At 43.3% G+C, this 27,104-nt stretch overlaps 1 protein-coding gene across 1 annotated transcript; it reads left to right on the plus strand.

The window, feature by feature from the left end:
* Positions 1-26,626, plus strand: PI4K2A (phosphatidylinositol 4-kinase type 2 alpha). The gene is made up of 9 exons (XM_020883500.2): positions 1-546; positions 8,407-8,607; positions 13,097-13,228; positions 13,601-13,754; positions 16,933-16,994; positions 18,927-19,026; positions 19,782-19,915; positions 20,408-20,467; positions 24,203-26,626. The coding sequence occupies exons 1-9, from the start codon at positions 112-114 to the stop codon at positions 24,362-24,364; spliced, it is 1,440 nt and encodes a 479-aa protein (XP_020739159.1). The 5' UTR covers positions 1-111; the 3' UTR covers positions 24,365-26,626.
* The last annotated feature ends 478 nt before the right edge of the window (positions 26,627-27,104 follow it).

The raw sequence follows: 27,104 nt of genomic DNA on the forward strand, positions 1-27,104 counted from the left end.
AGGCACCGGGACCTGGTTGGTCGGGAGAGGGTTGAGAGTTTCGCGGATTGGTCCGGGGCAGGAACTCAGCTGTGTGGAGCGCACCGGGTCCCGGAGCCCGCGGCCTGAGGGATGGACGAGACGAGCCCACTCGTGTCCCCCGAGCGGGCGCAACCTCCGGACTATACCTTCCCGTCCGGCTCGAGCGCTCACTTTCCGCAGGTGCCGGGGGGCGCGGTCCGCGTTGCGGCGGCGGCCGGCCCGGTCCCCTCTCCGCCGGGCTCGCCAGGCCACGACCGGGAGCGGCAGCCTCTGCTGGATCGGGCCCGGGGCGCGGCGGCCCAGGGTCAAACCCAAACCGTGGCGGCGCAGGCCCAAGCCCTGGCGGCCCAGGCCGCGGCGGCGGCGCACGCCGCGCAGGCCCACCGCGAGCGGAACGAGTTTCCGGAGGACCCGGAGTTTGAGGCGGTGGTGCGGCAGGCCGAGTTGGCCATCGAGCGTGGCATCTTCCCCGAGCGCATCTATCAGGGTTCCAGCGGAAGCTACTTCGTCAAGGACCCTCAGGGGGTGAGAGCGGGCTGGGGACTGCGGCCGCCGTCTTCGGGGAGGGTGGACCTGTCCGTGGGAGTTTGAGGCTTCGCACAGTCAGAGCAAGAAGGGGTTTTGAAAGGCTGCGAAAGGAAAAAACTACAGTGCGGAGCTTCGTGGGCAGGATTTTGGAATGCCCCTGAGAACTGGAGATGGAGAAGCTTTGCGGAATGAAGAAATAAATCAGAACTTATTTGGTAGGGGAGGAGTAAGCGGAAAATGAAAAGAGGAAATTGACCAGATATAGGCGAGGGGCCCTGCGGTGTGGTGGGGCAGTTGGCCTCTGGTTAGAGACGTGCAGGGAGATGCTGCTTTCTAGTAGGTTCCTTAGCTTTAAACTACAGACATTAGTTCAGCTACTTACTGATTTGAGCTTTAAGCCCGTCCTTTCTTTTTGGACCGAATCAGTGTTGTCACTGTTCATCCTGGAGGACCGGTGACCCATCAGGGGCGCTGATGGTTCCCTTCCAGCTTTCTCTGTTGTGGGGATGTATTCTGCCACCGACCCAGGTCTCCTATTGGCAGATGTTGCTGATTGACTGGACTCATCAGTTTCATCTGTCCTGGTTATTGCTCACTTCTGAGAAATTGTTCAAATCCTTTTTTATTCCTCAGTTTAGAATGTAAAATTTGAAAAACATGGGACTGTCAGTTACCTTTTACTTTCATTTCTCATCCAGGACTAGTGTTTATCTCACCTTCATTTTGTCCCTTGTATGTGTTTAAAGGGAGATGAGGATGAGTTGGGACATGGAGTGAGGAGGGCAGCTGAAAAGTGACATTCATTCTTTTGATTAGGGTTTCCGTGGTGGCTCAGTGGTAGAGAATCTGCCTGCCAATGCAGGGGACGCCGGTTCCATCCCTGATTTCTGGGAAGGTCCCCTGAAGGAGGAAATGGCAAGCCACTTCAGTATTCTTGACTGAAGAGTCCCGTGTCAGAGGATCCTGATGGGCTGTAGTCCATAGAGTTGCAAAAGAGTCAGAGACAACTTAGCGACTAAAGAGCCCACCAACAAATCAAACTAGAGATGTCTTTGAAATATTCAGTTCAGTTCAGTTCAGTTCAGTTGCTCAGTCGTGTCCGACTCTTTGCGACCCCATGAATTGCAGCATGCCAAGCCTCCCTGTCCATCACCAGCTCCCGGAGTTTACTCATACTCATGACCATCGAGTCAGTGATGCCATCCAGCCATCTCATCCTCTGTCATCCCCTTCTCCTCCTGCCCCCAGTCCCTCCCAGCATCAGGGTCTTTTCCAATGAGTCAACTCTTCGCATCAGGTGGCCAAAGTACTGGAGTTTCAGCTTCAGCATCAGTCCTTCCAGTGAACACCCAGGACTGATCTCCTTCAGGATGGACTGGTTGGATCTTCTTGCAGTCCAAGGGACTCTCAAGAGTCTTCTCCAACACCACAGTTCAAAAGCATCAATTCTTCGGCACTCAGCTTTCTTTATAGTCCAACTCTCACATCCATATATGACCACTGGAAAAACCCTTTCAAGTCTTCTATGTTAATGTTCTCAGGTGGACCAGAATGACTTAATGGAAAAATATACTATTATTAAAATGATGGGGATCAGAGTTCCCTCACATTTTCCCTACATCTCTCTTATGTGAACTCTTGAGATTGGTGGTGTGCTCTTTTGACAGGAGTGCTGAATGGCCAGGATGCGCTGTGACTTGTAGCTCTTGGTTAGGTTCATGTTGGATTCAGTTATTCTCCCAGATGTCCTGGAATTATCACCAAGGACCAGAGAGAATTTCCACCATCAACTCAGTTGACATAAACTGAGATGGGAAAAAGCTTTGAGAGTAGTTAGGTTTTTCCAGATCTCTCAGATAAGGGAGTAGTGTGTTAAATCGAAAGCTCAAACAGGAACCATCAGTTCTAGAAGAAAAGAAAGATAGGGTGTCCTTGGGTTTAAATGTTAGGGAGATGTTCATCATTTTTTATTTAGGAACCAGACTGAAATCTAAGATATGAATGGTTTTTATTTTGTTGCTAGCTTGTTGGCTGAAGGGGCTAAGATTATCTTTGTTAGGTACAACAGCAGGAGGAAGATTTTTGTTTTTCTCTCATGACACTGTTACAGCTGCTTTGTAACACTGAAATTGTGTTGGGTCAGCAGAGAAGTGATCTGATGCTCTGACAGGTGGGAGTAATGTGATCTCTCAGTTCTACCTGGCAGGTAAAGTACTACCACCTTAGTACAGAGGCCATGGAGAGTAGGACTATGGATATGTTTCCTGGTGATTTGCAGGATCTTAATCTCCCAAATTTTCTGGCCACTGTCCTTTCTTAGAGGGGAAGTCAAAATACATATGACCAAGCAAAACTTATTAGTGTAACCAGTCTGTTCCCACTGAGGAAAATGTGGTTCAGAGCAGAGGATCACTTCCTAAATGCTGTGGTGGGTTATACTAGACTACAAACTAACTGTAGTTAATTTTGTCATCTTTAGCCCGCTCAAAATGTGTGTATTTTATTTAGAAATACTTAGATAGTATTTACTGTATGCCAGGTACTCTTAATGTGCTTCACAGGGCTTCCCCAATGGCTCAGTGGTAAAGAAGCCGCCTGCAATGCAGGAGACTTTTGGTCCCTGGGTCGGGAAGATCCCCTGGAGAAGGAAATGGCAGCCCACTCCAGTGTTCTTGCCTGCAATGTCCCATGGATAGAGAAGCTTGGCAGGCTACAGTCCATGTGGTCACAAAGAGTCAGACACTACTGAGTGACTGAGCACACATACCCAGATAAAAATAATACATTAAAAAAAAATAAAGTGCTTTACAAATAATAATTCATTTAATACAATACCTTCTGAGGTAAGTACTATCATTGTCCCCACAGATGATGACACTGAGACACACAGTACAGCTAATTTGCCCAGAGTCTCAAAGCTATTAAATGGAAGGCAGGTTTCAGACCCAGGCAGACTGGCGTCAGAGTTCATGCTTCTGACTACCATGTCCTGCTACCTCAGAGTTAGTCATCTGAATCTCTGGTTTCTCTTTTCAGCTGCCATATTGGTTAGGACTAAATTTGGCTGTGTGTGACAGAAATATTTAAATAATAATAACTTAAATAAAAGTACATTTGACTCTCATGAAAGAAGTCTACAGACTACTTAGAGCTGGCATGGCATTTTCCTTTATCGGGGAGACAGTATAAACAGTATGCATCCATACGTCCAGCTGGTCAGCCATCCCTAGCATGTGGCTTCCACTTCGTGAACCAGGATGGATGCTCAGACTACAGACGTCTTGTCTGCTTTTCAGCCAGTTGGAAGGAGGAGAGGAGGAGAAAGAGAATACCCTCTTCCTGTAAGACATTTCTGAGAAGTTGCACTGGACTGTTCTCCTTATATCCCGTTGTCCAGAACTGAGCTTCGTTAGTGACTGGGAACTATAGTCTTTATTTTGTCCAGCTAAAAATCAGGGGCCTGTGCCCGAGGAATAAGAGGGAACAGAGATTGGCGGAACCAGCAGTTTCTGCCACAGGTACTTTTGGAGCTGGACAATCTGAAAGGTTCTTGAAGATAACAGCCCTGATTTCATTTCCCGGTTGAGAATGGTTTCTTCCTCAGAATGAACAAGTATGGACCTGAAATAGTAAGATGGAAAATGCTGGATCAGGAGTCATGGTAGAATGCTCAGGTTACCCTCCTCACCTACATCCTTGTGTTTCAGGTGTCAGGCTGCTCACAAAAGTATTTTTTGAGCATTTTCTGTTTTGAGTGGCTAGTAATACTAAGCATTCATATTACCAGATCACAGAACAGCATATGACTGACTAGTTTATTTGGACAAATAAATGAGATACCACATATGAAAGCCCCTGGCCTAGTTCCTGGTGCTTAGCAGGAATTCAGAGTGTTTTGCTTCTTTTTTAAGTTACATGCCAACTGACCTCTGGATTAGGCTTTCTTGGATACATGGCATTGAATAAAGCAAAAGTAGTGTAATTCTAAGAGGATCCATTCCTATTTAGGATAGTAATTCATTAGACAATTCTAAGTGGTATTTGCAAAGCAGTTCTATAGATACTTCTCACATGTTCTAGGAGCTTGGCCTTATATTAGTACTTTTCAGTCTTTTAAAAATACTTTCTTCACCAAGAGTTTGTCTTGAAAATAGTACAGTATTATTTTCCATTTTTCAAATATAAATTTATATTGTAATATCGAATGTGTTTCTTCCAGCCACCTGTGTCTTCCAGGAAATTTTGATGTCCTTACGTTTGGTTGAGAATGACACTAATAGCCAAATAAAGAATAAGGATCTCAGAGTAACTTTAAAAAAAAAATAATATATATATTTTTTAATTTATTTGGCTGTGCTAGGTCTTTGCTGCTGTACAGTCTTTTCTCTAGTTGTGGTGAGTGGGGGCTGCTCTTCATTGTAGTGCACAGACTTCTCATTGTGATGGCTTCTCTTGTTGCAGGGCACGGGTTCTAGGGTTAGGGCTTCAGTAGTTGTAGCATGTGGGTTCTAGAGTACAGGCTTAGCAGTTGTAGTGCATGGGCTTGGTTGCTCTGAAGCATGTGGACTCTTCCCAGACCAGGGATCGGATCCATTGTTTCCTGCATTGGCAGGCGGATTCTTTACCACTGAGCTACTAGGGAAGCCCCCAGAGTAACTTTTTTATTACTAAAATGTTAAGATGCAGTCATGTTTATATACCATACATAGATGTAGTTTGGAGATTTTTAAGCATCATCAGCACACATGTTATCTGTTATAGGGAGCTGTCCCAAGCCCCAAGTTATAATCAGTGAGGCAGGTTGGATTGATAGCAGTAAACAGGAAAATAAATACAGGCTGAATCTCTTTTATTACATTATATTTGGATCCCATCTTCTTTCAGAGTCTCAAATGTTTGGAGTAGTCCATCCTCTCTTTTGTAAGAGTTAACATGTAAATCAGGCTTCTCTACCTAAATAGTTAAGTCAAAAAGTGTTGTTTCCATCCAGCCTCTACAGAATACAGACTTACCTTTTTCACTCTCATTTCCTTATGAGTGTATAGCAGAGATTTCAAGAGGTTGCATGATGTGTGATATTGAAACAGATTGAATATTAAAGAAGATGTGAGAATACAGTTTTCTTCTATTGAGCTAAACATTAGAGATTTGCAAAAATGCAAAACAATACCAGTCTTCTCACTAAAAATTGTTTTTTAAAATATAGTTCTTTTTCAAAAAAACATGCCACATATGTTAACATGTAATTGGCCTGTTTTTATGATTAGGTGAATTAAATATTTTTGACATTTTAGTTTTAAGTTCTAATAACAGCAAATATAGATTTTACCCTTGTAAACAAAAGCTTTGGGGGTCTTTAATAGTTTTTAAAAGTTTAAAGGAATCCTGAAAGTTTGAGAACCATCCACTTTGTATTTACCAAACTTAAAAAAAAAACACAAAACTTTCGTGTTATTTCTGCATATTTCACTATATGAGTGATGTACTTGAGTTGTCTTAGATTTTAGTATAGTCTAGTACACTGCTGCTTGGAGCTGCTGGATAGATTCAGAAAACCCTTTGGGTTTCAGGTTTCAGTAATTGTGGGTCTGGCCCCAGCCAAGCCCCATTGCTTTCTTGTGCACTGCTGTTTTTATCCTCAACTTCATGCATTACTGCTACTTGAGCTACCTGCATGTTAACCCCTTCGTTAAAAGGGATTTTAGTAAGTGGGTGTTAAGGGAGGGTGTCTTTTAAAATACTGACATCAAACTGAAGCTTTCTGCTGCTTGTAAAAAGAAATTGAAAGTTTATTAAAGAAGAGAGAATATGGTGAAATGAATTAGGCAGTATTTTTTTTCTTTCTCAACCAAATAATGGTGGGTGGTTTTAGAGTTTGTTTTTTATGAATTGGGAGAATATTCTTGAGTCTTCAGTAACAAACAGTTGATTATGTGAAGTTAACATTAGCTTTGGAAATTAGGCCAGACACTGCTTTATGTGTCTCTCTAGGAAACCCACAGAGTGCCGATACGCTGTATTGCGCCAACTAGGTGAACTGAAGCAATGCTTAGTCCTGAAAGGGACTTGTCCCCCTTCTGTCTGAATGTCCTTCTGTTCCTCCATCCTTCCTGCCCCCCACTATTCCCCTATTTGTGCATGCCAGACATTATTATTTAATGAAACCCTTGTTACACTGAGAGAATCATGATGACTAATGCTTTTAGAGTCCATGAAATGCTTTCTGATTCTCCTTTTGGTGGAAGGAAATTGAGAAGTTAGAGAGGTTGGTCTATAAATGATGCTTGGCTGCAATCTTGGCCTTCAAGTTCTGCTCTCTTTTTGGCTGAGGGATCATGCGACTTGAGGGATCTTAGGAATAGCAATCAAACCTGTGCTTCCCATAGTGGAAGTTTGGAGTCCTAACCACTGGACCAACAGGGAATTCCCAAGTTCTGCTTTTTTTAAGTGGAAGTATCTAAGCCTCAGTCCTGGTATTTTTCAGCTCCGCTAATAGTCTTGGTTTCCCTTCACTGGGGACCAGCTTGCTGAACTCCACATTGTACTTCAACGAACCGACTGGTGGGTTCTGGGATGGGCCTCAAGTTGTCCTGTGGTTTCACTGCCCAGGTTCCAGAGAGTTCCGGTGGAGTCAAAAGTCATTCTCTGCTAGCTGAGCCAGTTACTACTGCTGCTATGTGATTCAGAGCCCAGGGTTCCAGGGGTGTGGAGACAGAGAGGAAGATTGCCAAAAGAGGCCTCTTCCTAGCCACTTTGGATAATGATATAGTTCTGGCATTTGACTTTTTCCAGTGAATAAGTTTATCTTTAAGAATCAATTGATTTCTTTTGTGCTTCTTTTCTCTTGCCTTCTTGCAAGGCTTCTTGAAGGGACTGCCCTCAAGATTGACCAGTTATTGTTTCAGACATATGCCTCGCCAGTTCCTAATATGAGTACTTACATAATGCAGGCAGATGGATGTATGTTTTTTGCTGTGACTGGCCATTCAGGAAATGACACCCACAGGAGAATGTCTTATGACCCAGACTAGCTTGTGTTGGCTGTGGGCTGAGGGGAGAGGGAGAGTCATATGATATTAAGATGAATTACTTGAATAGCATATTTACTTTACTTTTCTTTCTTTGAAAGTATCAGTTTGGGAACTGGAGGGAATGAGATAAATATAAAACAACCTAAGGGGGCTAATTGGCTTGGGAAGGAAAGCCTTCAGGAGGGAAGGCCTTAGATTCTAGATTGCAGCAGCATCCCACATGTCTGAGGATCTTTGAGGATTAAGTTATTGTCTGCTAGAGAAGGTGGATCTTAATCTTTGTGGCTTCTCATGTCCTGGTCTCTTGCCTATCAGAATTACTTAAAAGAACCCATTCTAACCAGGTAGAAGACTCTTTCCTGCTGTGATCTTTCTCTTCCTTTGCTTACTTAATTTGTCATTCCTAAACTTGTTATTTTAAGATGGGTGGGGGTAGTAAGGCTGATAGAGGAAGTCAGCCATTGATAAAAGAATTTTCTTAACCTCATTCCATAATACCTTACTGATTTCCTTTCAGTTGCTACTTTCCTTAATTGATGCAGAGCAACAGTGACTATTAATGTACCTTAGAAATTGGGGTTTGATGGTGTTAAAATCTGTTGTACTGTCGATACCAGATTGGCATCTTCTTTGGCCATGGCCCTGTCTGGCAGCGTTTTTCTCAGCTGCGCATGTGAGCTGGTGTCTTCCCTTACAAGGGAAGTGTCTAACTGTCCACAGGGGTTGTCTGCCTGTGCCCTCTCATTTCCTTCCAGAGTCTTGCCGACCTGGTCTGTGAGCCACTGGCATGAGCTTGCCTTTAACACCCTTTTCCTTTTGTCTCTAGAAGATCATCGCAGTTTTCAAACCCAAGAATGAAGAGCCGTATGGGCAACTTAATCCCAAGTGGACCAAGTGGCTGCAAAAGCTGTGCTGCCCCTGCTGCTTTGGCCGCGACTGCCTTGTCCTCAACCAGGGCTACCTCTCAGAGGCGGGGGCCAGCCTGGTGGACCAAAAGCTGGAACTCAACATCGTGCCCCGCACAAAGGCCAGTGACCTGTCTTCCCGTTGCCTTTCTGCCTGGCCAGAGCTTTCCTGGGCCTAAGCCCTGGCTGCATGTTAGTGGGACTGCTAGATCCAGTGAAGGGCTATTGGTGCCCCGAGTCTAGGGTTCTCAGCCTTTTTTTTTTTTTTAGGTGGGGAGTGGTATGTGCAGGCTTATGGTTTGATCATCTGATGGAAGCTGTCCTGAGAAGGATACACATAAATTTTTTGCATACAATTTCAGGAGGTTCCCTTCTGATGCATATGTATGGGCTCCCTGGGCCTTTGGATCCCAGGTAACCGCAAGCTGGTTAGAAACCTAGCTACTTTTGTAGCTCACTCTGAGATTTCTGAGCCATTCCAGGATTTAGATATAGTCTACAATGGATTAGCTGATTGTCAGCTAAGCACTGATGTGAGATCTGGCAAGTAGGACTCTAGGGTTGGCTGAAGGTTAGTGTAAAGGTCTGGCCTGAACACCTACAGGGAACTGACAAGGAATTCTCCTCACCCATCTTTATGCTATGGATTTTGGTGCTTGTCTGAACATTACAAAATCGGGTTCCCAGATCTAGGCAAATCCACACTTAGAATGGATTTGTACATACCTTATATGTGTTATAAGACTTAGCTGAAGTTCTAATGCAGGATCTGGACCATACCTCCCACCTCTTTTCAAAAACATACTTAAATATAGAATTGATTATAACAGTTTCAGAAAGTTTACTGATACTGGGTTAAGAACCACTCTGCTACAGGGTGTCTCATGATACCTTCCAAGGGGAAGAAATCTTCTGGTCAGCATATGAACATCTAAGGGCACATCATCACGCATTTAATATACTACTCCCTGAGATTTAGTAACAACTTAAGGTGGAACTCTGGTCTGATGCACTATGGCTGCAGGGCCATCTTTGTATCTCTGTCTGGGTCTTTGAAAATTGGATAAAAATTGTCTTTGAAAATTGGATAAAAGCTGTAAATTTTGTTCCCACAAAAAATATACATATTTGCAATTACTATCTATAATTTCAAGAGGATGGTTCATAGACCAATTGAAATCTACCATTTGACCCACAGGAACTAGATTAAAAGCACCTGTTTGAGGTTTTCTTTGCAGGTTTAGACAGCAGACTGTGGGCAAAGAGCCTAATCAGTAGACAGGAGCTTCCCTTCAAATCTGTTTTTTCCTGTTTTCCCAGGGTATGTTACAAGAAAATGTGATAGTTGTGGATGTTTAACTATGTCTGCTCCTTTGCCAAAAAACTTCAAATAAGCCAACTAGTTTGTAAGGAAGTAGAAATCAGGGAAAACTTCTTTAAATTTCCTTTTCTCATTCTCAGCACCTAGCAAAATACCATACTTCTAGTAAGTGTTCCTTAAATACCAGTTGAATCAGTGAATAGATATCAAACCATGCAAAAAGAACAGTGACAGAGATCCCCCAACCTCAGGACAGTGGAGTGAATGTTTGATATATTTGATTGTAGTTCCCGGCTTGTAGCTCCCATCTGACATCTACGTCACTGCCTGGCCTTGTGTAGTGCATTCCTTCCCTTCGCGCTTTCATTCTCTCTGTGTGCATAGAGTGAAACAGCACACTGAACATCGTATATGATGAATGCTCCTAAGATCTCCTGCCTAACCTGAAATCCTCCCAGCAGGCCCCTCCTAGACTCTAGAAATCCTTCTCAGTACTCCTTGCTCATCACTGTAATCTCCTTCCTTTGCTGGGTAAGTCGCAGACCCCCCAGACCCCATGCCTGTCTGTTTTGCCTGTACTTCTCAGTGCAGTGCCTAAGAATCAGGGATCGAGTTCAAATTCTGGTGCTGCAGCTCTTTATTGAGTAACCCTTGGGCAAGTGAGTTAAGACACTCCCGCATTCTCTCCCTTTCGGTTTCCTCACTATAAAAATAGGTATATAAAGAGTTCCTCCTTGGACTTCCCTGGTGGCGCAGTGGATGGGATCCACCTGCCTGTGCAGGGGATGTGGGTTTAATCCTTGGTCTGGGAAGACTCCACATACTGCGGAGCAATGAGGCCCACGTGCCACAACTTCTGAGCCTGCATTCTAGAGTCTGTAAGCCACCGCTGCTGAACCTGTATGCCACAACTGCTGAAGCCCATGCACCCTAGAGCCTGTGCTTTGCAACAAGAGAAGCCACTGCGATAAGAAGTCCAAGCACTGCGAGGAAGAGTCGTCCTTACTCACTACAACAGACAAAGCCCAAGCACAGCAGCGAAGACTCAGTGCAGCCAAAATAATAAGTTAAAAAATAAAGAGTTCCTACTTGATAGGGTGGCCATTGATATTACACAAGATAATCCATGTGGAATATGTAGCCCAGCACCTGGCACAGTGTAAACACTCCATACATTTTTGCCTGTGCTATTTTTATGACTGTTCTAATCATTAATGCCACGCCCCATAATCCTGTTCGTCCCCATCTCTAGTCTTCCTCTTTTCCTGTTAGAGAACCTAAATGAGGCCTAAGGATCTTTTGCATCAAAAAGTCAGCAACAAAAAACCTTGTCTTCCATGAGACTGAGATGAGACAGAACTTTGCAAGCTTAACATATATTTGCAAGCTTAACATAATGGCTGCTGGAGAATAGTAAGAGATCTCTCTCTTTCCTGCCTCCCCACCCTTGTGACAGCATTCTATCCAGTTGATCACAGTATCTGTCACTATGGAAACAGGGCTTACGTTGTGCTAGAGCTTCAAATAATAAGGCTCTAATTCTCACTTGATCACTATCTCTGCTCTCTGTTCCTACAAGGTTTCAGGTTATGAGAGTTTCATTAGTCATAGGGAAAGAGTGGTTCGTTACAAAAATTGATCAAAAATAAATCTGATGAGGGAAAGTGTGGTATATGTCTTGAGAACAGGGTTTTCGTCATAGAAACTGGCAAGGTAGTCTTAAGAAAGCCTTTTTCCCTATTTGTTCTTGTGCCATGTTTCCAGATTTGTAAGGTAGGAAGTGCTAACTTGTAATACATCTTGGCACATCTGTTTTAGGTACCCTGTTAAAACTGGATGGATGGATGGGAGGAAGGGAATTACTTTATGCTATCTCTAAGGTTCAAGGGCAAAATAACTAGTTACTTGTAATGAATTTTACAAGGCTTAGGAAAAGAAAGAATTTTCTTATAAATTTTATTTTTGGTATTTATATACTAAAACTCAGTGCTATCTAAAAGAAGCTTGTAACTCATTCATTCATTCACTTAATAAATAGGCATATGCCAGGCACTGTTTTGTATTCAGGATGCTAATGTAACTAAGATGTTTTCATCCACCCCACATTTCATTAGTTTTAAAAAACAAGTTAGATATGGATTATCATGAGATAGTGTGGTTAAGTGTGATAACGGATGTCCAAATGGATTATGAATTACAGTGGTATCACTGCAGTTTGACAATCAAGCATAATATTGGTGGCCCATTAAAAATTTTTTTTTTAAAGGTAATGCGTGCATCTAGTGCAAAAATTAGAAGGCATAATAGATTTTTTAAAAAACCCACTCTCATGGCTCAACAGTTAAGCATTTGCCTGCAGTGCAGGAGACCTAAGAGACTTGGGTTTGATCCCTGGGTCAGGAAGTTCCCCTGGAGAAAGAAATGGCAACTCACTCTAGTAATCTTGCCTGGGAAATCCCGTAGACAGAAGAGCCTGGTGGGCTACAGTCCATGGGGTCACAAAGAGTTGGACATGGCTGAGCACACCCACATACCTAAACAAAGAAGAGTAATGCAGCTTCTCTTCCACCCCTGTCTTCCAGCCACTTGGTTTCCTTCCTCAGAGGCAGATGTTATTACTAGTTTCCTGCTTAGTATTCCAGATATAGTCTAAAAATTAAAACCATTTTTAACGTTTGTTTAATTTTTAAATGTAAATTTGTGCACACAGTATAAAATTCAACAGGAAATAAAAAGGTATGGAATAAAGTGCAATTTATTTTTATCTAGAGAGAAAATAGACCCTGGACCATCTTCTCCTAACCCAGGAGCTAGCTGTCCTGTCAGCATAATTCATTCTAGATGCTATAACAACCCCTGAATTGCAGTGGTTGAGACGATAGGTGTTTATTTCTTGCTCACATCAAGATCCATGCCAGTTAGGCAGCTCTCCTAGATCCACGTCACTTTATATAGCCACAAGAGATCTTGGATCCTTCCATGATGTGGTTTTACCATCTCAGAGCCCTTCATTTCTTCCAGCTGCACATACTGGGAAATGTGAACTAAGGATCATGGGAAATTTGGGGGCCAGGCCTGAAAGTAATGTGCATACATCACTTTGTCAACATTGCATTGGCCTGAACTAGTCACATGCTCTCTCCTACCAGTTAGAAGTGCTGAGAAATGCATCCTTTCCATATGCAGAAGAGGAACAGTACTGGTGAGCATTTAGCTATTATTCTCTGCCATACGGGTATAGTTCCTTAAACTTCATTCTAACCTTGGTATCTCTTCTATTTCCATTGTAGGTAGTGTACCTGGCCAGTGAGACCTTCAACTATAGTGCCATTGACCGAGTGAAGTCCAGAGGCAAGCGGCTTGCGTTGGAGAAAGTGCCAAAAGTTGGACAGCGGTTTAACCGCATTGGGCTACCACCAAAGGTATAGACTGCACCTGGGTGGCTCATCAAAGGTGGTGTTTATAATGGCATAACCATCCAAGTGGTGAAATAAGGTGTCTGCAGACTCCCCTTCGGACACTTGAATAGCCTGCCCTGAGGCACCAGTCTTACTCATTTCTGTCAAGGGCCTAAGATTTGAGGAGTAATTTTCCAGAGAATAGAGACTATAACTTTCTTACTTTACTCCTCTGGACCATTTAACTTCACCTTTTGAATTTGGATGAGCAATACTGTCACAACCCTTTTCTAATATAAACTCTATAGGGCCTTAGTGGGTACCTGGCTTACTCCTGGGATCTTTGGACTTGGGCTGTAGGGAAATACTTCTTCTATTCTTCCTTTTTGGTTGCAGGTTGGTTCATTCCAGCTCTTTGTTGAAAGCTACAAAGATGCAGACTACTGGCTACGGCGTTTTGAAGCAGAACCCCTTCCTGAGAACACTAACAGGCAGCTGCTCCTGCAGTTTGAGCGGTTGGTGGTACTGGACTACATCATCCGCAACACTGGTGAGCAGCTCTGGGTGGACCTGTGGCCTGTGCCTGGCTGCCGTGAGCCACAGGGCAGACATGGAGGCTTGCTTGCAGAGCTTGGTATCAGAGTACCATGTCAGGATGAGTTTTGCATAAGACAGAAGGGTTATACACATTGGAGAGGGTGCTGAAAATACTTTTTCTAGACCAGCTTTGTCTAGGCACATCATGTGTAGTTATCGGAGGCGGTGAGTACTTAGGTTTCATCTTTGCCTCTCTCCCAATCTCATACAGAAGACACTTTGCCTCTTCTAAAGCAGCACAAAGAGTGCTCTCATCCTTGATCCCTAGTCATTCGTGGTAGCCTGGCCTAGTACTGGGCAGTTTTGTCTTTAAGTACCACATCTAAGTGGGCTCATATCTTCCCAGGTGGCACTAGTGGTAAAGAGCCTGCCTGCCAGTGCAGGAGATGTAAGAGGCACTAGTTCGATCCCTGGGTCAGGAAGGTCCCCTGGAGGAAGACATGGCAATCCATTCTAGTACTCTTGCCTGGAGAATCCCATGGACAGAGAAACCTGTCAGGCTACAGTCCATGGGGTCTCAAAGAGTCGAACACGACTGAAGTGACTTAGCATGCATGCATTCAAGTGGACTCACACAGTATTTTCATCCTGTGACTGGCTTAGTCACTTAGCATAATAGCCTCAGAGTTCTTTCATACTGTAGGATGTGTCAGAATTTCTTTCCTTTTTAAGGTTGAATAATAGTCTATTGTGTGTATATGCCTCATTTCACTCATCCATTCATCTGTAGACAGACACTTGGGTTGCTTCCACATTTTAGCTATTGTGAATAAATCTGCTGTGAACATGGGTGTACAAATATCTTTGAAACCCTGCTTTCAGTTCTTTTGAGTGTGTACTCAGAAGTAAAATTGCTATATCATAATGGTAGTTCTGTGTTTAGATTTTTTTGAGGAACCGCTATACTGTTTTCCATAGTATAGAAAACATTTTACAGCTGCATCGTTTTACATTCCCAAGAGCAGTGCATGAGAGTTCCTGTTTTTCCACATTTTCACCATCATTTGTTATTTTCTGAGTCTATATATAAATATATACTATAAAATATATATACTTTATATATGTATATAGTAGCCATCCTAATACTAATAGGTATGAAGTAGTATCTCATTGTAGTTTTGATTTGCATTTTCCTAATGACTAGTGATGTTGAACATCTTTTCATGTGCTTTTTCCATACGTGCTAAGTCACTTCAGTTGTGTCCAACTCTCTGAGACTGTGTGGACTGTAGCCTGCTGATGGTCATCCCATCCTTGTCAAACTTTGTTTGGTTATATATGCAAAGGTTTATTTCTGAATTCTGTAATCTAGTCCATTGGTCTGTCTCTGTGTCAGTACTACACTGTTTGATTACTATAGTTTTGTAGTAAGTTTTGGAATCAGTTTGTAAGTTTTGGAGGAAATGTGATTCCTCCAGTTTTACTCTTTTTCTGGATTGTTTTGACTCTTTGGCGGTCCCTTGAGATTTCAGATGAATTTTAGGATAGGTTTTTCTGTTTCTGCAAAAAACATCATTGGGATTTTTATACAATTGCATTTAATCTCTAGATTAGTTCACTTCCAGTAATATTGCTGTCTTAACAATATTAAATCTTCCAATCTGTGAACATGGGGTGTCTTTCCATTTATTTATGTCTCTTTAATTTCTTTTAGCAATGTTGTATAGTGTTCATTATACAAGTCTTTTACCTCCTTAGTAAACTAATTCCTAAGTGTTTTATTCTTTTTGATGATATCATAAATGGGTTTGTTTCTTAATTTCCATTTTGAATTGTTCATTGTTATTGAGTAGAAATGCAGCTGATTTTTGTGGTTGACTTGGTATCCTGATCCTGACTTTCGCTGAGTTTATTTATTAGATCTAACAGTTTTTTGTAGAAACTTTAGGGTTTTCTGCATAAGAACATATCATCTATGGAGATAATTTTACCTTTCATTTCCAATGCAGATGCCTTTTCTTTCTTTTCTTGCATTATTGCTCTGTTCTTTCAATACTGTGTTGAATAGAAGTGGTAATATTAGCCATTTTTCCTTTGCTCTAGATCTTAGAGCAGGAACTTTTAATCTTTCACTGTTGAATATAATGTTTGTTCTGGGTTTTTCACATATAACTTTTGTTATTTTGAGGTACTAGTCTGGTGATGACAAATTTTCTGTTTTGTTTGTCTGAAAATGTCTTTATTTCAGCTTCATTTTGAAGGATATTTTTACTATACATAGAATTTGAGATTGGCAATTATTTTCTTTCAGCAGTATTTTTAAAATACATTTAATTAATCTTTGTGCTCCCATGGCTTCTGTGGAGAAGGAAGTTGTCCATGTGGTAACTATATTTTTCATTTCCTGAATTTCTATTTGATTCTTTTTTATAGATTACTGTTTTCTGCTGATACTCTTATTTCTTAAACGTATTAAGGATTTTATCTTGAACACTTCAGAGCCTGTATCTTTATTTGGTGCCCCTATATATTTATTTGAATTTTCTGTTGTTTTCTTTTTTTGTGTGTCTTCTTGTCTCTTTGTATACCTTATTATTTTTAAGTGTCAGATACTGCATATCAAAAACTGTAGAATTATTTGGAGGTCAAGGGTGTTGGTATCAATCCTGTCTGGAAGATGTTTACCTCTGGTAAGCTGCTGGGGTCATCAGAAACGTAGCATCGCATTAATTTTAGGTATTGAGAAGAAATTCTGCTTACTTCCAAGGTTTAGCCCTTTAGGTTTCAACGCAGAGCATGGATGATGGATCTATCAGGGTTTCCTCCTCCTTATCAGTCACCAAGCCACAGTTTTGTCTCACTAGCTCCCTGGGGCTGTTAGCACACTGTTCTACCTCTAAGCCTCGTAACCACCTCTTTCCAAATCAGCAGCAGGTGCTGTAAGAAAAAAGAAGCCACGGAGGGTGGACTCCCCTTTCTGGAGTCTTTTTTGCCCAGATCATGACAGTCTAATTCTTAAGAGTCTTATAAAATCTCCAGTGCCTTCAAGAAATTTTAAAACATTTTGTCCATTTTTTATAGTTGTTCTTAACAGTATGATTGGTTTCCACGTGTCAGAATGTCTACTTCACCACTACTGAATGCGAAAATCACTCCAGTTTTGTCTACTAACTTCATATTTCTGTTCACAGATCGAGGCAATGACAACTGGCTGATCAAATACGATTGTCCAATGGATAGTTCTAACTCTCGGGTAAGCGGTTAATCTGTATCTTTTTTGAAGGAGAGGATGAGGTGGGGTATATGCATAATATGGAAGCACATAATAGTGTGATACATAAGTTCAGAGGAATCAGGATAGCACATGTCTTTAAAATTGAGGTTAAGATTTGGTAGTCATCGTTCAGTTGCTAAGTCATGTCTGACTCTTTGCGACCCCATGGACTGTAACCAACCAGGCTTCCTTGCCCTTCACTATCTCTTGGAGTTTGCTCAAACTCACGTCCATTGGATCCATGAAGCCATCCAACCATCTCATCCTCTGTCACCTCAATATGTTTTTTAAGGAATATCCTGCTGATTGATATTAATAGAGATAGAACAAAGAAAAGTTCAATAAATGTGGAACCTGTTGCATTCTTTGTGCCTTCTTTGAAGATTCGCATTGTGTGGGAGCATAGTAAAGGTCTGAGAACTAATGCATTAGTGCAGCTGGGTGAGTTCATTTGGCCTGGTGATTTCTAAACCTTTGACCATGGAATGCTTTTCTCACAAGCCTGCAATTCCACAGAATGTCAGTTTAGAAAAAGCTGCTTCCTACAACTTTCTTTACCGTCTCATTGCTTTTCTATTCCACCATACTTCCCCTGTGCATTTTTAAAAATTAGCAGGAAGGCCACCTGGAGAAGGAGAGTAAGATTGACTTTATTCTTTTTAGTGTTTTTTTTTCCCCTTCCAGCTTTATTGAGATATAATTGATATATAATACTGTGCAAGTTTAAGATGTACATTGTGATGGTTTGATGCACATATATACTGCAAAATGCTTCCCACAGTAAGGTCAGTGGTTCTCAAATTCTGTACATCAGAATTATCTGACGATCTTATTAAAAACAGTATAGATTCTACAAGCCTTTCCTCCGTTAGATCTCGGGTAACACTGAGGATCTCACACTTTTAGTAAGGTATCCCAGAGGATTCTGGTACTGGTATCCTGGGCCCACCTGCCCTGTTCTGTGGTGGCACTAGTTAACCTGAGCACGGAGCCAAGTACACAGTCACGGGAGGGTCTGACACGCACGGTCCCAGGCAGCCTCTTCCACTCTCTGCACTCAGCTCTTGTCCTTTTCCTCTTAATGCCTCAGTGAAGCAGAGGAACAGATTCTGCTGTGCAAGTGCAGCCAGCTGTTATCATCCATGGTTCTTGTATCTTGCTGGAAAATGTCACCACCAGTGATATGGCCACTTAGTCAAGGTCCACATGAAAGGACCTTGACTGACATATAACTGGTTTTTCTTCTTTTTTTTAATGAGCTTCCTAGGTAGCTCAGCTGGTAAAGAATCCACCTGCAGTGCAGGAGACCCCGCTTCAATTCCTGGGTTGGGAAGCTCCCCTGGAGAAGGGATGGGCTACCCACGCCAGTATTTTTGGTTTTCCCTGTTGGCTCAGACAGTAAAGAATCTACCTGCAGTGTGGAAGACCTGGGTTCAATCCCTGGGATGGGAAGATTCCCTGGAGGAGGGCATGGCAACCCACTCCAGTATTCTTGCCTAGAGGATCCCATGGACAGAGGAGCCTGGCGGACTACAGTCCATAAGGTCGCAAAGAGTCAGACACAACTTTTTGTCCTTTTTTTTTTGGACTCTTAGGGTTCTCACTGCCTTTCCCTGGGAGGAATGGCTTATAGTTCTCCTTTGTTATTGTCATTTCCTGTGTTACCAAGGACTGTGACAACTTTTGAGGAAGTGTACCTTTTCTAAGAAGAGAAAGGGACTCTGAGAACCTTGAATTAGCCAAATCAAAGTGCCATAAGTATATTAAGTCCAGGTAACAATTTGGAAACCAGTTCAGAGATTGAGTAAGGACTGGTGCCTGAGCAGGTTGAGATGGGAGCCTTTGCTGCTACTTTAAAGCGCTGGAGGAAGGTGGGACTCCCTAAATATTTAATCTTCCCTTGCTCTTCAGGACACAGACTGGGTGGTGGTGAAGGAGCCTGTTATCAAGGTGGCCGCCATAGATAATGGGCTGGCTTTCCCTTTGAAGCATCCTGACTCCTGGAGGGCATGTAAGTCTCAGGACCACTGTGGTCTGGCTCTTTTCTTGCTCTTTCTCAGTGTTCCTATCTGTGCAATGGAGAGAATAATACCTCTATCACAGGATTGTTCTAAGGACTAATGGAATAATGCAGCTCAGCACCTGAGTACAGTGGCTGGCACACGGCAACTACTCCACAGTGGAAGCTGTTAGTATCCTTTTTCCCATACATTATTACCATCAGAAGCACAGAGCTGAGTTTTCACATCTCTGCGTTGCATTTTTCTTAGTCTTTCTGAAGACTGTCTTACCGTAATTTATTCTATTTGTGTTTCTAAATATAAGCTGCTGTTCCTGTTCTGTCTTTCTTGTCAACATCCTGGAAACCAACCCTTGGCCCCATTATAACTGAGAAACCTTTAAAAAGAGATACAAGTAGGGGGTCACTAGTCCCTTTGCAGTACCTGTCTGTCTTTTGAGAAGGAGCGTCTCAATGTTTCAGTGGCAAACATTGATAATTGCTTCTAGATAGGCTTGCATCTTGAAAAGTCATATAATGTCTGGGAAAGAGCACAGGCTCAGGGATTAGGCAGACCTGGGTTTGAATCCTGGTTTCTCCACTTAACTGTTTAACCTTTAGGGTTAGCAACCCCTGTACCTTTAATTTTCTGTTGTATTTCAAATAAGAGGAATATCCAACTTTACCCTTGCTCTTATAGGTGGAGGACATAGCTGGACAGAGACTTTTTCAACACCAGCTTTGCTTTTGACTTCTTTTCTTTTCAGATCCTTTTTACTGGGCCTGGTTGCCCCAGGCAAAAGTCCAGTTCTCTCAGGAGATTAAAGATCTGATTCTTCCAAAGATATCAGACCCTAACTTCGTCAAGGACTTGGAGGAGGATCTGTATGAACTCTTCAAGGTTAGCTCTGGGAACCTTAGCCTTAAAACCATATGGAAGAAAGAATGCCAGCGGTTTTTCTAATTGGTCCTGATACAAGCCAAGATAGAATGGAAACACCCTTTGGCTTGTGTTAGCCAGTGGAGAGCAAGGTTTCCTCCCTGTGGACAGCAGGGCCTAGTTTGGGTTGGTTTGAAAACAGTTGGCAGCTGGGCTGAATCACACCGGTTTGTGTCCTGTGCATCATGTGGCTGCAGTGTGTCTTCAGAACTCTCCTTCTCAAATGGAGCCCCAGAGCCTGGAGTTCTTCAGAGTTAATCATGAAACTGAGGACAAGATGGTTACTTGTTCGCTATTTTCCTGTCTGTGAAACAGGGAGTCATTGGGGTTGGGGTGAGCATCACTAAGCCTCCTGAGGGTTTTCTTTGTTAGAAAGTTTCTAGTTGGGGGAGGGAAATGGGTTCTTCTGAGGCATTCATGCAGTTTGTATCTCCTTCTGCCCTTCTTTTGCAGAAAGATCCTGGTTTCGATAGGGGCCAGTTCCATAAGCAGATTGCTGTCATGCGGGGGCAGGTAAGCCTGGGACATCCTCCCGGTGTCATCCCCGGGGTCTCTCTGAGAGGGTCACATGCTCATGTTGAGTGAGTGTGTAAATGTTGTATCTCACACCCATTTTAGTCTGTGCCATCCATGCTGGTGACTCTGTCTTAACACCTGAGAGGAAAGGTAGCCGTCCCAGATCTCCCACCTCTTCCATGGTATCAGGCACTTGGTGAAGCACCTACTATGTTCTTGGTTTTGTGCCACTTGCTTGATAGTTCATTGGTGGATTTAGCTGGTGGTCTGGGTCCTCAAGTTGCTCAAGGCAGCTGTAAGCCCTGGTGGTTAAGAGCTAGGCTCTGGAGTCAGACTGCTGCTTCACCACTCCCCAGCACCATGGCCTTGGGCAGGAGCTTCTGCTTCCTTTTTATAAAGTAGGACAGTTACCATTCTTTGCAGAGCTGGTCAGAGAATGACATAAGATTATGTGTACCAAGTGTTTAGTAAAAACCATGCCTGGCACATGGTAAGCACTCAGATGCTGATCATGGTTATAATTTTTGTTGTTATAGTTACAAGCCACATTATTTCTTCTTTCTCCCCTTCATCTTCAAAGAGAACCAAGGAAACCACCAAGGCATTGTTGATCTTCCATGGCAGAGCCAAGAATAGCTTGAAAATTTCCTCAAAGCTCAAGGACACTGACATTCTGCTTATCACTTTGAAGTCTTAAAGACAGCTGGAATAGCCTAGCAGTTAGGGCACAAACTGGTCAGGGTGTGTGATTTGAAGTCTGACTCTGCCATTTATTAGCTATGAGGTCTCAGTCAAGTTACTTAATCTCTCCTTTTAGTTTCTCCATCTGTAACATGGGATTAATAACAGCACCTATCTCATAAGGTTATTATGAGATCAGTGATTGGAAACAGTTGGAGTAGTGCTGGTATATTGAAGTACTCAATAGGAGTTAGCTATTTTATTAGGGTTTTGTATACAGCTTCTCACATCTTTGAAGGACAGGAAGCTTTTCTCAGTCATAATTATCCAGTTAATCTCTTTCTTTCGTTTAGCAAAAGGCTTCTGATAAGGGCAACTCTTGAGCTTACCGAACCCATTTTCTCTAGAAATGGGAGAGACAGAGGATTTAATAGCTGTAGTTATTAGAGCTGCCTGAATACCATAATGTAGTCTTCCTACATTTCCCAAATACTGTAAAGGCCCGGTTAGACTGGCAGAATTGTTCAAAATCTTAAAAACCACATGACATACTCTGGTGTTGTGAAACTCAGCATAAAGGAACAAGCTTCTTCTCTAGTTTGTATAGACTGTACCTCTGTCCCTATTGTACTGTCTTCTCTAATCCCTTTCCAATCTCTTGCGAACATCATAGCAACTTTCCTCTTGTTATATTTAGTTAAGGCCATTGTCTAGAGTGGCAAAAGGCAGAGGGGTGGGGGTTGAGAGAGAGCCATTTTAGCTTTCTTTTCATCATGTGCTCTTAATGTCCTTTGAGAGCATGTGGCATTTTACAACCTAGAGTGCCTACCTCTGAAACTGTCAGGATGAGTGTCTAGCTCCTCCTCTTAGCACATGGGTGAAAGGAATGCACCACCTTCTATCTACCTGAGCCGCAATCATGGAGTAGATTGTACAGTGGCCTGGAGCCAAAGGGAAAGAATGGGGAACCCAGGAGAGGTGGACTCGGGCGATAGGGTTGTCACTCACCATAAAGGCTTCTAACCAGATGCTAGATAAAGAATGCAGGGTCTGAGGGAAAGCTACTTTAGATAACATCTTCAAAGACAGTATTTCTTTTTTGGCATTATGTACCTGCTATAAATTTTTCTTCAACTTTTAAATAAGGAACATTTCAAACCTCAGTAAAATTGAAAGAGGGGAGTCATCTAGATTCACCAGTCATTACATTTAATTAGCCATGTTTGCTTTATCTCATCTCTCTAAATATTATCTAAGTATTATCTATACACCTATATAATTTCATCTCTTTTATAATTTGTCTCTCTCCCTAGATAGATAGATTTTATATGTTTGCATTTGGCCAAATCTTTTGGAAGTAAGTTGTAGACAGTTTGACATTTTACCCCCAAAACTTAAATGTGCTTGAAAGGTGGCTTCTAAACCGAAGAAGAGCCAGCCAGAGAGGTAGTAAAATCCTGTGTCATAAGCTGGATGGTCTCCGGCATGGTGCACTTTAATTCCGTTTGAACCTCTTAGTTCTCTGCCCTGATCTTGTACTCAAGGCTCTTTGAAGCCGTGTAGGGTGCTGATAAATAGCAAAACATTGAAGTTAAAAAGGAACTCATTACTGGTAGCATCCACTTCTGCCCTCTGTTCCAGGTGAACCTCTGCCTCTTGAGGGTAGCATTTGTAGGTCAAGGATCGTTATGGCTCGAGGCCTGTGTGACTGGGGGCAGCCGCCCAGCCACCTCTCTCGTGTGTCTCTGGCCTGGCTGTGAAAATCTTCAGCATCCAGTGGTTTAAAGGCTGTGGTAGGACCACTTCAGCTTTTGTTCTTTCCTACCCAGGAAGATACACGGTGGTGACTGATTGTGACAGGGAAAAGAAGTGTGTTCCTCTGTTCACATGTCTGAAATATCTGTAAAATACGGACAAAAATTTGTGAGGAGCCAAACATACTGTGGTATCATGGGACAGAAAAAGAACAGTACTGGAAAAGCTAGTGAAATCCGAATCAAATCTGGAGTGTGGTTAATACATGAAAAAGAACAGTACTGGAAAAGCTAGTGAAATCCGAATCAAATCTGGAGTGTGGTTAATACTAATGTTCCAATGTTGATTTCCTAGTGTTAGTAAAGGTACCGTGGTTATAGAAGATGATCAAATTAGGAGAACTTGGGTAAATGGTATATATCTTTGTAACTTTTCTGTAGGTGTAAAATTATTCTAAAGTAAAAATTTATTAAAAAAAGATGACAGCATGAGAGGTAGAGATCAACTGAAATGGCTTTTAGTTTTTTAAATACATAGTCTTTGTAGGAAAATCAGAAAATAAGGATAAACTAAAATCACTCTATCTCTAGGTCACCTTTCTTGACCCAAAAATAATCACTGCCAACCTTTTAAGACTTTTTCTCCTCTGTAGATAAGAAAATAGGATTTTAGAAAATAAAGGTGGGGGTCACACTAATACTGTTTCCTTATCTCCTTTCTTTTCTGTCCAAGACATTGTGATCAGTTTTCCATGCCAGCAGAATATGTTTTTTAATTGCTTGTTTCTAATCCCTTAAATTATTGACTGATCCCGTACTCTCGGGCATTTATATAATTTTCAGTTATAAACAATACTGCACTGTATTGATTGAAACTTAAGTGTTTTGTGCATGTCAATGATTGTTCCCTTAATCCTTAAAAATGAAGTTGCTGAGTCAGAGGGCTTGTCCACTTGTAAGCCTTTATGGTCCACTTGCCTTTCTGAAAACCTGTCCCACGGTCTGAACATTCCCCAACTCTGAGTCGTTATCTTCTTCTGTATCTTTACTAACTAGACAGGCGAAAAAGAGGAGGTATTTTTATTTATATTTTTTAAAAAGGTAGAGAGGTTTCCATTTTCTGTGTATTGTCCTCTTATATTCTTATTTGAGTAAACAGCCTATTGGTACAGTTTTCCATTAGTGTATGGTTTATTTTTGTATTGATTTATAGGAGCACTCTGCCTGCAGGTCTCCCTTCAGAGGCAGACCAGGATGCCTAGGCACTGCTCTCACTGATCTCATTTCCCCCCTGCAGATCCTAAATCTGACCCAGGCCCTGAAAGACAACAAGTGTCCCCTGCACCTCGTCCAGATGCCACCTGTGATCGTTGAGACGGCCCGTTCCCACCAGCGATCTTCTAGCGAGTCCTACACACAGAGCTTTCAGAGTCGGAAGCCGTTCTTTTCCTGGTGGTAGCCCCAGAGGCAGACAAAGGCATATTGTCTGAGACTTGGGCTGGGAAGAAGCCTGGGGAGCGGGTTGCAAGAAAGCCAGAGAAGCCGGTGGAGATCAGTGCCCTTAAGAGCCCTCCCTCTCTGCTCACCACCCCCTCGAGCTTTCCCAGGCCTGGGGAGAAGCATGCGCAGAGGGACTGTGTGTGCTGTGCGCCCTCCTGAGTGCTGGGGAGGGCTGGCGCTCCACGCAAGCCGTCCGGATGCCGGGAAAGGAGCATCTCCTGGGGGCAGGCTGGGAAAGTCCCTTCCCTCCTGGACACCCTGCTCTGTTGCTATTCGTTGTTATATTCTGCATCAGAAAAAATACAAATACAAATTTCAGTACTAGTAGCAAAACCCAGGTAGAATCCCAGACCCTCTCATAGCAAAACCTGATCCAGACCTAAATGTGCATGGACCCAAACATCCAGGTGTCTCACAGTTCCTTACTGTGCAAACCAAGGCAGCTGGGTGACTTGCAGTGCTGGGACAGACAGAAGCCACACTTCCCTTTTGTGTCTTGCCAAGTCTTCTTTCCGTCTTCCTCCCACCGGTGTGATAGGTTGACTCCAGACATGATTTTCACACTGAGGGGACATCTGCTCTTGGACTCCCAGCAGTTTTACAGTGATTGTCTAGATCACCTCTGCTCCCTTCCCCACTGGGGACCCAGCCCCTCTAGGCCAGGACTGTAGGTTGTTTATCACTCAGGCAAAGGCAGGAGGGAGGAAGTTACCTCCCCAGCATGGGAACATGATCTATACCACTAAGTATATGCTGGGAGCTGTGATGGTCTGTGGGTGGGCTTACCCCCTCCTTGCTCACTAGGTCCTTGGCCCTAGCCAGAGATGACAGACTTTCCCAGTCTTCTGATTTGTTCCTGTTGTTTTTGATGTTTTTTCTCAACTCTTTTCACTTGATAGGTTCAGTTCTGGGTTCTGGAGTGTCTCTTGGTGAGGGTTCTAGGATGGGTCTAGCTCATGAGAGGACAGGATATTAAGTCCTTGGGTTTCTTTTTGTGGTACCACTGCTGCTGGGTGGAGGCAATGAGACTTGTATTCTGCCTCCTAATTAGCAGCTTCCTTTTCCTTCCTGACTTCTTGTTCCAGGCCAATTTTTCTATGGCTTCTCGAGAAAGGTGGGGCCCTAAGGAAAGAGACATTCCCACTGTCCCCAGTGCCTGCCTGGCCCAGTGTGCATCTTCTTGCTTCCACGTCTCTTTCCCCTCAGCTCTCCCCCTTACCAGCTGTCCGAGCCCTTTCTACACCAAAGCAAAGAATGGCCTCAGTGGGGAGCAGAGGGTGCCACCCATGGCTATAGGGCAGCCCTGGACGGTTCAAGTTTCTGGCACCCTGCGATTGGTCAGTCAGCCTTGGAAAGAAACTATCTTGAAGGTTTGAAAACCAACCAAAGAAAAGGAGTGGGGACTGTTGCCATGTTCCCTCTGCTTCCCTAGCTCCCGCTATTGCAGAGAGCAGAGCGGAGGTGTGCAACCCTCTCGTCAGCTGGGCCAGGCTGGTCCCCTTCCAATACAGCCCCCAGGAGCCAGCTTATCCTGGGCTTCCACCCCGCCAACAGAAGAGTCTCTGGAGCTGGGTGTGCACGCCCTGTGGACAGAGGCACTGCTCCCCGCCAGCCCCAGCCCTGACAATCCCATGGAGCTGACCTGGACTTTGGCCTTGGGGACCATGTTTGTGAGAACTTGGGAGCAGCAGGGCTCCCAGAGGCCAGAGGGGACCAGGGTATGTTTAGCTCTCCACAGACATGTTTATAAACGTGTTGTTGAATTGCCCCACCTGGGGTGGAGAGGACTTGAGTGGTCTAAAGGGCTGGTTGCTTCTCCCACCGAGGAGATGTGCACATTGCCTCAGCCAGACCAGCTCTGGGATGCAAAGGAAATTGGGTCCAATGTAAGAGGGAGCTGGTCCCAGTCCTGGCAGGTGAAAGTGCGGGGCATCCTTTCCTGGCCCACATCCGTTCTCCTTGAAGCCTGTACTCAGGTTGCCTTGAATGTGGACTTTGGGAGAGCCTGGGCCCTGAGTGCCAGGGCAGGCTTTTGGGTGGCCCTCACGGAGCTGCCTGGCCCAGCCCTCTGCCAGCCATTGTCCCATCTCCCAGTGTCAGGGAGTGGAGGCTGGGCTGTGAGAGTGCTGCTGCCTCTGTATTGTTCTTCTAATGCACTGTAGAAATTGTATATGTAATGTATTTAAATCAATGCAAATGTATGAATAACAAGTCCAATTCCGACCTTTTTTGTCTAGCTTTCTTTGGTGGAAAGAAGACAAGGTAGGAAGCCTTTTTAAGGACAGAGAACCCTGTGTTGCCATGGAATTGCTGAGATATGGCTCTTGAATATATTTTCCTCTAGTAGAGGAAGGTACAGATTCTCAGTTCCCAAAATATGGTTTTAACCCATTTGACATCAATACCTGACCTGAACCTACATTGATTGATGCAAAGCTGTTTATAATCATCATATATCTTTCTTACTATGAATATTTCTTGCAGAAATATTAGTGTTTTGTTTTGAGATGTTCCTTCGATAGGGGTTTTACAGTTTTTGCAATGTTTACTTTCTAAAAGCTGAAATAATTCTAAATTCCAAAATCATCTTTCCCCAAGGGGTTGGGATAAGGAATGTGGACTGGCTTTTCTTCTTGACCACAAGAGGGCAGCCCTGTGCTGTGTGTGCATCCCTGTCCACCTGGAGCAATTTGAACCCT

This window comes from Odocoileus virginianus, chromosome 7, assembly GCF_023699985.2.
Source record: "Odocoileus virginianus isolate 20LAN1187 ecotype Illinois chromosome 7, Ovbor_1.2, whole genome shotgun sequence".
Classification (NCBI taxonomy): Eukaryota; Metazoa; Chordata; class Mammalia; order Artiodactyla; family Cervidae; genus Odocoileus; species Odocoileus virginianus.

Coding starts and splice junctions, on each gene's coding strand:
- PI4K2A (XM_020883500.2), top strand. CDS start 112: ATGGACGAGACGAGCCCACTCGTGTCCCCCGAGCGGGCGCAACCTCCG. Junction 19,027..19,781: donor TCCTGACTCCTGGAGGGCAT/GTAAGTCTCAGG, acceptor TTTTCTTTTCAG/ATCCTTTTTACTGGGCCTGG. Junction 19,916..20,407: donor ATCTGTATGAACTCTTCAAG/GTTAGCTCTGGG, acceptor CTTCTTTTGCAG/AAAGATCCTGGTTTCGATAG.